At 40.5% G+C, this 12,926-nt stretch overlaps 1 protein-coding gene across 1 annotated transcript in view; it reads left to right on the forward strand.

The window, feature by feature from the left end:
• disc1 (DISC1 scaffold protein) overlaps positions 1-12,926 on the forward strand; it is a 52,228-nt gene that overhangs the window by 16,969 nt on the left and 22,333 nt on the right. Inside the window, exons 8-9 of the mRNA XM_080481585.1 lie at positions 181-283; positions 458-646. Coding sequence (XP_080337711.1) covers positions 181-283; positions 458-646 — 292 coding nt within the window. The remainder of the gene's footprint in view (positions 1-180; positions 284-457; positions 647-12,926) is intronic.

The following is a 12,926-nucleotide window of genomic DNA, read 5'->3' on the forward strand; positions in this document are numbered from 1 at the left end:
CCGTGAGGTCTTGTAAAAATGAGTGTCGCAGAGAGAATGAAAGTGGAATTGGAAGAGAAGCGCGCGTCCTGTGGGATCCATGTGTCTGCACAGGTTTTGTTAGTTACCACCCCCCCCCCCCCCCCCCCCACCCACCCCTCCTCCCGCTCTCCCACATCAGCTTGTCCCTCTTATCCCCAGGTGGTCATGAGTCAGAGACTGGGCAGCAGCTTGAGGAGGAAAGTCGGCGAGACCGAGACGCAGCTTCTGGCGCTGCATGAGGCCAAACTGGCAGCCATCTCAGGTAACTTTCCACTAAACCGAGTCCCAATACATCCCTGCCACATCACATCTTCTCGATTTACCTCATTTAGTTGAATCTCCTACCATTAGCCTCACTTGATTACACCATTAATGATCAAGAAGCTCATTGATGGGCGGCGCAGGCGTAATGTCCTCCTGTGGTGCGCTGGTCCAGGTAATGACTTCAGCAGTGCCAAGGAGCTGAAAGCTGAGATGAAGGCGGTGTACCTGGAGCGGGACCGCTTGGAGGCGCTGGCCAAGAGGCTGCACAGCCTCAGCTCGGGGAGCAGCCAGGAGCTCGCCAGGATGAAGGAGCAGCGGCAGCATCTCAGGCAGGAGCTGGATGACCGGGAGGCTCAGCACGGTGAGTCATCCAGGACAAGGGCGCCTTCACAGTAAAAGCAAAAGATCACTACAGGCTGTAACTTGTAGTAGTAATAAAATAGAAGTTACCATAGAAATAACTTGACATTTTTGGAAGGGACTTGTTAAAAAAAGATGTAAAAGACTGAAAAGATGTCTTAATACTGGCCTGGTCAGGTGTAACAAATCGCATCACATCCTCATGTTGACCTCGCTGGTCCATCTCCACTCGCTCACCTTCACTTCACAGTGCAGTCACTGTAATAGACAGAAATGGAACATTTCTTTCCAGTGGTGGTTCTGAAGGATATTTCCTTGCTCTTAGACTGCTCTTTTCTAAATCTTAAAAGTCAGTCCTTTTGAAAACAGTGAAATTGTTCTTCAAATGGGACAAATCGTCGTAGTCTATACTATTATTTAACAGTGTGATGTGTTATTTGCATAGAGGCAGGATAACTTAAACGAGCATACTAAGCATAAAGTCAGTTTTATTAGTTTTATGTACTAAGTGCACAAATGGCCACTTGCCTGATAAAGGCTTAAGTAGTCAAACTTCCCCTGCTTGTTAATGAATGCGCCCTCTGCAGGACCAAGAGAACATTACATTTAACGAATAGGAGGAACTATTACTGGTGGAGACAAACAGCAGTGAAGGATGAATCATGCTCTTTACTTTGTCTCATAGCTGTTTGTTTAACTTTAGGCACCAAATATTCTCGGTCACAGTTTGAAAAGATTACGTTTTAGCTTTAACCAAGTATGTTTCTGTAACCACAAAATTTAATGTTGACTCAAACACTAGTCACCTGGATGAGAGCCCTCATCCATCTACCCCATCCTCCTCCAGACTTTGACCTTTTTCCCATTGTGGTTAACATGACACATAACATCTCATAGGTCTTGTACATCTCAGAGTTTTTAGTAGAAGTACACATGTCATTATTCCAGCTTGAAAACAGATTTATGTCCATTTATTTATATACAATGCATGCATTTTATATATGGAAAATCTCTCTCCCAGCTCAATTTCGGAAGATATTCAGTAATGAACTCACTATATCATGTTAATTTGATATATATGTGAAGACATTTAGTTTTAAGGAGGATTAAAGTAGCCAACTCAGATAGTTTTTTTTGGTAACACTCCTGGCTGCAGATGTAGAAATGAATTAACAATGAGATGTGACTAATTTTTTTCTGCTTGGGTCAGCATGAAAGGCCTTAACAATCAGCACAAAGAGCTTTTCAAAACTGGAAAAAATCTGTCTCATCTTTAATTAGAAAATAAGTTAAAAGCACCCACGTTAGAACTGTAGGGTAGATATGCGCATTGAGGCGAAATAACATCTGATTGTACAAGAAAGCATCTAATTGTGGAGCAAATGTTCAGGTTGGTAAAAACATTATTGTGGATAATCATAAAAAAACATTTAATTAGTTTGACTGTAACAGCGAACAATTTTAGATTTGCTGCTAGTCCCTTTATTGTTTCTTATCACTGCTTGAAGGTATCCAACATGTTGATTTTACCGTGTTTTGATGCATCTGTGTCAAAAATATTTTCATAATAATACCGACTTTTAATAACTATAATTCCTGGACTATTGGTGTTATATCCATCAACATACTAAAAACTACCGGAAAGTAGAGAACAGAGGTTAAGTAGTCACTAAGTTGCTCTTTCTCTGGATGACAAGATTCACCAGCTTGTCACACTTTTGTAATGTGCTTCTCAGTAAAAACGCAGTAAGATGAAGAACTACCAGAGTTTGACATCTGATGGTGTTCGGAACAAAAAAGCAGAAGAATTAACTCACAACTTGACAATTCTAATAAAACACAAACCCAGTCATTCTAGTAGCAAAGGAGTTTTTGAAGTAAATGTTGTGGCCAAAATATAAACCTGGATTAATTTCCTGTAACTTTTGTTTTTAAGGAGTTGGTAAATTATTCAATTTGGTGTTTTTTTTTACAGCTACAATAGCCAACACTTTAATTTGGATTTTTTCCTATTTGCATTTTTCAACAGCAACTACTGCGGTTAAAAGATAGTAAACTGCTGTAGAAAATGACCCTCCGTTGGGCTCTTTTCAACATTATACTCAGTCATTTGTTCCACCAGTACTATAAAAACAGTGACTATAGTAGATTTAAATAGCCATTTTTAAATTATGAACACAAATAGGTGCACCATTACCTGAGAGAAAGAGAGCTGCTGCATTTAAAAAATTCTTTTTAGCTCCCCGGTGACTCCAGAAAGTGTTTGTTGTGTATTTGAAAGGTCTCTCTGTTTTTCTTTGAAAACGCTTTTTAAATATCAGTTCAAATGTGAATTATTATGAGCGCTCTTTGAAAGACATGTCCGCTCTTGATGCTGCTGCACTCTGCGAGGACATCAATGAGCTCTGACTTTTCAACCATAATAAGGGAAACGTGATCGACTGTCGGCAGGGACTCGGCTTCCAATGAGCTGCCGGGCGAGACAGGTGGTTGTTGGAGGGGAGGGTGCGAGGTGGAAATGAGCTTTACGTTGTGTCAAGTAGCCAACAGCTTCATTTATCTGCACTGACTGCGCTCTCGATGTACATCCAAGATCTGGAGCTTAAAGGTGCAGCGTAAAACCAATAATGTAATATTATCCAATAACACAAAAACTGCCAATAATTCAATCTTTTTTTTGCCATTTTCAATAAAATGAATATAATGAATTGCTAAAAGTGTAATAAGATATTTGATCCAATATCATTATAACATTTTGACCATAATGTAATGATTGGTGTGTCATTAAAGGATAACCTTTCAAAATCATATAACTGCAGTCAATAATGTAATAATACTTCATCAGGGCTGCATTTCGTTTGTGCAGTTTGGCTTGAAATTGTTGATGTTTATTTCATTCCATTCTTGGTTGTCACAAGTGTAAAACATTGACCGTGTTGTGGGGCAACAGATGTAAGGCTGTAAACACGATACGACAGACTGATAAAGAGCTTTGTGAATGAACATTTTGCTTCAAAACTATAAGTTTTTGTATTTTCTCTGCTTCGTGTGGAGCTCCTCATGTAGATAAAGACTCTATAACTTGATATAAAGAGTTTCGACTGGAGAAAAGAAGTGATGACCCAAACTGTTGGGAGGATTGTCTTGGAACACTGGGAGTGTAAATCTTCCACCTTCAGTTCAGTATCTTGTGTCATAGGGTTCATGGAAGGAAGTGTTTCAGATCGATTTTGACGCCATCAGAGCCAGAGATGGATTTTACTTGCACCACCTGCAGTGCTCCTCTCCTCTCTCCATCAGTTGTAGGGAAATGTTTAAAAATAAAAAATTAAAAAAAGGTCACTTCCTCCTCTGAAGCAGTGAGGCAGAAGCGCGGGGCGGGGGAGGTAATGAAGTGATGGGGTTGGAGCAGGTGGTGCAGGAGTGCGGCTCTGAATCCCGCCCAGAGCGTGCAGTCACCCGTCTAACTGACTCTGCTATTCAGATCATTTAAGATAGAGGCTGCAGTGTCACCATAAGTGCCATTGTCTCGTCTTAAATGGTCCCTCTGCTGTCACTAGGGGGCACTCTTTTATTGTTACATTTCATTGTTCATGCAGAGTTGGATGGAGTTTTTATGAGGAGTATGATAATTCACAGACTTGCTGTTTTTGTTCATTCAAGCTCTGTAATCTCATATTATTGTAGCAAAAAAAAACAACCCAAACTAATCTCTTTACTTCGAAGCAATTCTATTTAATTTCCAGTAATGTGTGTGCATGAAACTCGGTCACCTACAGGGATTTGTGTTGCAGAGACGTGAACCTGGACTTGATAAAGAGCCCGGAATGTTATTAATCCCTCCCATGACAAGCACCAAAAAGCATTTCCAAGTTCACCTCAGCATCCTAAACGCAGTGCGTGCCTCACATGGCATAATGCAGGTCCCAGGGACACGGCGGGCAGGGAAACCAGTGACATGGAAAGGCTGCGCCTAAACAAAGGAAAGGAAGTCAGGTGGGCAACACGTCACACGCAGGACGGCAAGTTAATGAACGGTTGTGTGGCTTGCTCAAGTGGGCGCACACAATATGGCAGCAGGCGCAATTTCACAATGTGTTGCCGACACCAAGCAAGGGGCTCATTAAACTGTCATCCTATTTGGTAATAAGGGGCTGGCACACACTAGCTGGAAACTGATAGCTCACAAACAGCACATTACCATTTCTTTAGCTGGAGGGGGGGATTGGAAATGACGGTCTAATTCCAAGTCAAGATGGCCTTTCTTTTGCTTTCTGAGATATTTCCAGTAACACTTTTTAACAAGAAAACAATGCACCTGTTTCTGAAAGCAGGAGCACCAAATCAACACATTGTGTAGTTGGGTTTGTGACAAATTTCAAATAACAATAATAACGCATTGGTTTTTAAATAGCGCTTTTTAGGACACTCAGAGACGCTTCACATTGCATTATTCATTCAGTCCGTACTCGATGGTGGTGCGCTACATATGTAGCCACAGCTCCAGAAATATATACATTCAGTCAAATTGCGCAGCTTCAGCTTGTTGAGCATCTTAACTGGGAGTGCTTTGTGGTGTGTGTGGGGGGGCTTTTTGGCCTGGGAACCATTATGTCTCTAATTGCTATTGGCACGAGTGCTGATGAATACTGGGACCATTATAGCCGGAGGTCTGATTCCCCACTGAGAGTATAATTTTGTCCGTGAAAGAGATCTCCAGCGATACCAATTTTACAAATAAATAATTGAAGAGCCGTATAAGATGAGTGAATGACCCCCAGGAGTGAGGACAGTCACAGCTCCAGCCTCAGTGTGCGCTCCTCTTCATTCATCCAAGTGTTCTCTCAATGCTTAGTTAATGCTACGGTTAGTATGCTGCCAGTATATTCTCAATCACGCAGGTAATTTGTCTATCTGTTGTGGAGACAGCAGCTGCCTTTCAGTTATTTTTTTTCTTTTTCTTTTGTCTCCTCCAGTTATTATCTCCACATAAGGCTCTTCGCTGCAAGATTCTGAGGCTTGTTTGGGCTAAACTGTACTGTACCAGTCCAGCTGGAGTGCACATCAAAATGCTGTCACTCCGTGTCATTAAACAAATGCAATTTTCTCATACTGGAGGGCCAATCGTGAAGTCGAGGTCATGTATGATTTATTCATGACTCTACCTCTTTCAGGGTGCTTCTGTTGAGAACATGATGGAACGTGTGGCAGCTCTTCTCCTAAAGAGCATCTGAATGATTGAGAGCGCTGCATTGGTTAAGTGGTCCTGGGAGAATTTTTATGGTTTTTTTTGTCTCTGAAGTTTTAGCAATAATCTTTTTTTTATTTATTTTTTTCCTGCTGAAAATGTGATTCCTCTGTGGATTTTCAGCCATGCAAACTATTGTTGGAATTCTGGAGGAAGAGGCATGGCAATCATGCTACATCGACCAATTTCCTTTCTTCAGACATTTAGTTTTATCGTGTTGACTAATTACATTAGATGCTAAAGCATGTTAACATCTTGAATTCTGCTGCTGAAATTACCATTACACTTATTTTTTTTTAAATTTGTAGACATCATAAACGGTCCCAGAGTTCTGGGTATGGGAGGTAAGCATGCGAACTCCTGTCAGCGGTAATGAAATAGGATTTAAAAGCGTTAACTTCTATGTTTCCTTCAATATGAAGGCTGAAAGCAATATCTACACAAGACAAGGAGACTTGTTATTGAATGTAGATTATTTCAACTCCAATATATCACAGCAATAAATCCAATCCCTGAAGAAATGCAGTCAGAAGTGAATGCATATGCTCCAATAACTCTTAGCTTGATAATACCTGCAATAAACATTCCCTTTAAAGGGGCAATTGCAGCAACAAAAGAAATCTCAAAAACCAAGATTCATGATTAAAATGATATTAAACCAACCAGTCAAATATAACAGAACTCTAAGCCTAACACCGATGAAGGGCAGGATGAGTACACAAACCTTTGCTGAGACACAGACTTAAACACACCCGGAGTGAAATATGACCCAGGTAGGACACATTTGGACACAAACAAAGACAGGTGACACACGGCAGACACAGACTGAATGGAAAAGTACAGAGACAAAAGGAAGCGGAGCGCCACAGACATGACAAAACCTCAATGCTCAAAACAGAATGCGACAGGGAAAACCAAGGCACACAAAATACATCTGAAAAGTATAAAGCAAGAAATGTTGGAATGCATAACAAAACAAGTCGGAAAGGATTATTCACTATAGTTTATTCCAGGATTGTGGGATTCATTATAATTGACAGACCATTTAGAATTCCATATGTTTTTTTTATTGGGCTGGACAAGTTAACGGATATTAATTTAGAAAATATGCCTAAGAACTCCAGATTTTCCTATTTGCTTTGGAGCAGTAAAATGGAGCGCTTTCTAAAAATGTCTGCATTTAATACAGTTTTTACGAAAATTATGAACAACCTGAAGTTTATTTTGTAGAAACCGAATTCCTCTTAACAAATGCCTTTCATGTGTGAAGCAGCACGATTTCTGCACCCTTCAGGGTGCATGTTTTCATTGATTCAATCTCCCAGTATGGACTTGATACTAATGTAGTTTCACCAGCGAAAAAGTTTCCTACTGCTGCATCTTGCTACCATTGGCTACTTTGGTCTGAATCATTGTAACCTACTGTGGACAAATCTGACATAGAGGTGGCTTTTAATTAAAAAAATGAACAAAAACAAAATACAGGTATTGTCTATTTTCTGATTATTACAGTTTTCAAACATCATCACATAGTCTGTATTGAACCCTACAGCATGCCAGCTTTTGCCCGCGGGCCATATGCTCACCTGCATTATTCCCATATGAACTTTCGGCAAAGTACTACGAAGATCACAGGAACTTTGTTCGTTTGAACCAGGGTCTAAATTTAGTTCCTCTGGAGGTAGTCTTTTCGACAGGTTCTGAAATGTTGCTGTCTGATTGGATGGAAACTCACTTTATTGTATTCTATTCACCGTTTTTCAAAAAAAAAACTCTCCTGTGGCGTGTCGACTTATGTTTCTTCTTTTTTCACCATTTCAGTTTGATCAAATAGAGGATCTAGCATCTCTGGAGTTTTAGATCCGCCTTCGTACAAGGACACATATCACTTCCATTGTTGTCAAAATGAAGCTGTAACGAAGCACAATCAGAACGGAGCTCAAGTTCCTTCATGATTACAGTCCGTCCAAGCCGGCCTCTCCGTCACTTCTGTGGCATTCTTGTACAAATTTAGTCTTATTGTTATTACCTCTGCTAGTGCATTTACAATCATTGATTTTCTCTACACGGCCAGTCTGATTAGCATAATAATCCACGGGGGAAAACCTTTTCACTTTCTTGCACCTGGAACTAAAGGTTTCAGGTACTCTTAGTCCAAATGAATGCAAAATATAAATGTATACAGTTTTATTTAAAGACACATTATTGTACTGTGAATTGTGTATTTTTGTGTGTGTTAGGTTCTTTTTAATGTGGATCCATCAGATTTCATTTGTGTAGCACAAATTACAAAATGGTCATCTCATGGCATTTTAGAATCAACAAAACAAATTCTACTTGCACTGTCATTGGAGCGAAAAGGATGTGACCGAGGGCAATGAGCAAACGGGATGACACGTTTCTTTGATTGCTCAGCTTTAGCGACTCGCTTGTGTCAAAACGTGTGATTGATGTATCAACATATGAAGGGTCCTTGCTCTAACTCTATTTTTCTTATTTGTACAGAACATGTTGAAGACATACAAATATATTTTATGATCACGAGCTCTGTATACTGTTTTATTTCTTAAGCAATTTGTTTTGAGGTCATCAGACCAATTATTGTAGGAGTTCCTGAGGTGGAACTCTGGCTTCTTCAAATCCAAGCACAACACTTATATATCCAGATTGGATTTCAATTCGTAGCTGCTCTCAAGCATTTTCTTTGATTCTATTTCACTTTATTTTATTGTCTTTTTTTTTTTTTTGCACAAGTTTTATTGTGATTTTATTGTATATTTTCTTCTCTTCATTGTATTGCAATGCGATCACCTTCAGGCTATGGAAAGTGTTAATGAAAATTGATTGTTGAATATACTGTGTACTACCAGGTAAAAACTTTCTGATTCTCCTCTGTGGTTGTTGTATTTTAGCTTTGTAGGAAAGACTCTTGTTTGAATCAAGGGGTGGTGACATGGGAAGAATCATTTGTGGATAATATATTAACAAGCAGTTCCCAGAGGAAGAAGGGAATAAAATGTCTGAAGGATCCAGCTTGACAGCAGGTGAAGTGTTGAGTGTTTTACAGTTTATATGATTCCTCGCTTCGGATGACTTTGTTAGGCTTCCCAGTGATTCATTTAGTTCTAAAGAGAAAAAAAAGGTGGATGTTTTGCAGCCTGCAGCAGTGGATTCAGAGTTGAGCCTTTTTAAACAAGCTCTATTTACGGAGTTCGACTTGAGTTATAATGACAGTGTGAGTGTCTTAAGATTTCAGCAGAGCAATACTATACATCAACACCAACACAGATTTTATACACAGCCAAATTTTTTGTCAAATGATTCTTTTCGTTGTGCATTCGTGCATAAACCCACAATATGTTACACGATGCGAGCTGCCATCTGTGTACAGCTACGCTTTGTGATCTTACAGCTAGAGCATCATGGGTTATTGAATGCCCGTCCCTCTTCCACCATTAGCTTTGCTCCTGTTATGTTCACATACATTCACACAGTGTGAACGACCGCATATGCTGACTGTGTGTTTGTGTTACCTGCGGTGCACTCAAGCAGCCCAAACCGTGCTTAAGCACATTAATCACCGCCACTGCCTTCAACGCAATTACAAAGACAAACAATTTCTCTTCCGCCTTATTTATGACGCGCGTATCGCCCGCTCGGCGTTAGCACGGTGCCGCCTCTAATTTGTTTGACAACACAAGCATTTCACAGATGTTGCGGGCTTTCATTGTTACAAGGAATTCAATGAATTACTGCATTATTCACTTTCAATTAGAGAGCCGTTCAAATACTCATGATGCAGAAGCAACCCCCCAAACACCTTGCCGGCGTTAACTTCTGAAGGCTCATTAAAGTCCGTAACTTTATCATCGGCTGGGTTGGCGTGGCTGCTTCATTTGCTTTGTCTTCTGCATCACTGATTGTCATCATTCCATTCATCATTTATTTATTTTTATCAACATTACATCTGTTGAGCAGAAGTAATCACTTTAGTGTCAAAGTAATTGATTATGATGGAATAGATCATGGCCTTCCTTTAACACCCAGTAACATATTCCCCTCATTTTGCCACTGTGTCTCCGTTCTGTTTGTATTATGAATGAATGGCCTCTTCGATTTTGGCCGGGGTCCTTGGCAGCAATCAGTGATGTTTAACGCCCGCTGAGATCACTGGTGTGAGGAGAGGTTCAGCTCATGAATTTCCAATGCAAGCTCCATGCACGCCTTTGTGAAGTTCCCTCAACACTAAATGTACTGCTGCCTGTAGCGTGGAGTAACAGAACGGCTCTCTTCTTCATGGGATTTTTAGTGGCGATTTTATTCGCATGGCCTGCCAATGACGGCCGCCTCCCGCAGACTTACAGGAAGCACCGATATCACCCAGTGCTCTCGTTCCCCTCGACACAGGAGGAGGCTCGGCTGCTTGATGTCTTGTCCCGTCTTAGAAAGAGGAGATTATTTTCATCCGTCACGCCCAAGGAGGTTCTTTAGTTGCGCCACCGGATGGTATGGCCACAGGACATTGCACTGATTCCCCTCTGCCTACAACAACATTAGCATAGTGAAATATACATTTCCACCATTGCCAAGTTAAATAGCAAATCCAGCCATCTGTGACGGTCATGGGTCAGGTAGTAAAACTACACATGTTTTACTACCTGACCCATGACCATCACAGATTTGAACATTCCTGCTACCATCTTTTCTTTGGAATATATTCTGGGTATTGCTGCATAATATATCGGAAATTTATCCTTCCTGTTATGTTCAATGGATTTCAATTATATAGAGCTTTTTAGCTGCTTCAGCAGTTCCAAAGCACTTTGCATTGTTAGTCACAATCACCTATTCACACGCATGCTCACACAGGCTGCCGTGCAAGGTGCTCAAATCCCTCATTGCTCCTGATGGATGGATTTGTGTATGGTGGTGACCTGCAACTGATCCGCAGCCACAATATACATATTGCAAAAGATGAAACTGCAATAATTTATCTTCATGCTCTGCTTGTCAACATATAATTCACCTTAAGGTCTGAAGAAGTGTATGTAGGTAGATGTTTGTCTGAGGTTGCAGAGTATTTGGAGAGAGCTTTGTGGTGACAGAGGTCCGAAGCACAAAAAAAAAATCCTGTAAAAATGACGACAATAACATTGAAGCCACCAAACAGCCCCACTTCTGAAATGCTGCTGATGGGAACTGCAAAGACACGTGTTCTAGAAAAAAAGTTACAACTGGTATCAATTACATGAAGCCGGAAGAGCACTGCTTGTATGAAAAAAAAACTCAGTTCAATTCAACTTTATTTCTACAGCACCATATACAACACAGTCATTTCTAGGTGCTTTTAACAAAGAGAAACCCAAGAAATCAAAACAATTCTCAAATCACAAAGACATTAACACATCAACTTCAGTGTTTGTTTTAATTGCAAGTCATATTGTTATCACAGTACTATATGACTGTATTATTACATTGCTTACATGCATACATGCTTGCTTCATATTGTGCAGCCTTAAAGGAGACATATCATGCTTTTAAATCCTTCCTTTTTACATATAAATCATACAGTTGTGGTCTATACAACGCGAAACTGCAATGCTTGGGTCTGAATTCCTCATTATTATAGCTCCACAGGCCCCTTTTCAACCCCTTTTCTGATGCGCTTCTGAGAGCAACTCGTTTTGGGGCGGTCTCTTCAAATGCAAATGACACACTTCATACCCTGCCTCCTCTCCAGGTTGCAGAGGTCACACTCGGTTCAACGTCACCCTGTTCGGCCATCTTTGTAGTTTGATAGAACAGATACAATTATCTAGCGGCGCAGAAACTTTATATTCACACATTATTTACAAAATGTCAACAACGGAAGATTTGTCCATCCAGCCATACATGTTGGAGCCAGAGTCGGACCCGGCGGAGCGAGATGAAAATGACGATGATGCACCTACAGAACAACGTCTTCATATGGATGTAACGCAATGGTGTGTTACTATATTTACACTAACTTCTCCATCCATGCCCACTACTACAATACTGCCTGTATTACAACGACTATTTAACACAGAAGTTACATTATAATCTAAAACGAGCACACAGCGCTAACATATGAAGACGGTGCAACTGCTAATGCTAACAAAACAATGACAGGGACGTCTTATCATCACACTTTTTAGCGTTATATACAGCTTACCGAAGTGCTCTGTTCGTCGTCTCCATAGATAGAAGGAACTGACCGCTCAATCAGACCAAGTCTTTCGGCAAATCCTTCTTTATACTGGCGGAGGTTGCTGAAGCAGTCGTCCTTAAAGTGATTCGCGCACACAAAAATGACCTTACCCACAGATGTGGGTACATTTCTGTGAAAAATAAAACTCAACCAGGCACTTCGAAAAGGTTCTGATGCTGGGAGACGGTGTAACGAAGCTTGTGGGTTACTACATCCAACAACCGAACATTTCGACTTATCCTCTCGTAACTTCGGTTGGACTACAAAATCGCAGCGAGAAACAAAAATGGCGGATTGCTCGAAATGTCGATGTCCTAATTTGGCAGTTCCGCTGAGAATACTGTGACGTCATTGTTCAAAAAACGTAATAGAGAATAGAAAAATCGAAACCGATCGCAAAATATGACCAAAACAGAATATAAAGATATCAACGGAGCACCTGAAGAGACTACTTTGAACTTTGCTGTACTTCTAAACACTCTAAATATACAACAAAATGCATTTAAGGGCTAAAAAAGTGGATTTAGCATGATATGTCCCCTTTAATTCTGATTGCTGGTACATCACTGAATGTATCTGCTGAATTCAGCATCAGATGACAGAAATCAAACTGGATTTTATAGCTTCTGTTTTTGCGTGTTAATGGGGGCGTGTGTGTCGCCCAGCGTTTGGCTTCACTGGGATGTTTTGTCACATCAGCAACTTGAGTGCCTTTTCTTACAAGCAATCTTAGAGGAGGCTCTGAGGAATAAAGAATGTTGGGATCTCCTAGTTTGGAGGGCATTTCAGGTCCGTGCGAGTTTT

This window comes from Lipophrys pholis, assembly GCF_963383615.2.
Source record: "Lipophrys pholis genome assembly, chromosome: 15".
Taxonomy (NCBI): Eukaryota; Metazoa; Chordata; class Actinopteri; order Blenniiformes; family Blenniidae; genus Lipophrys; species Lipophrys pholis.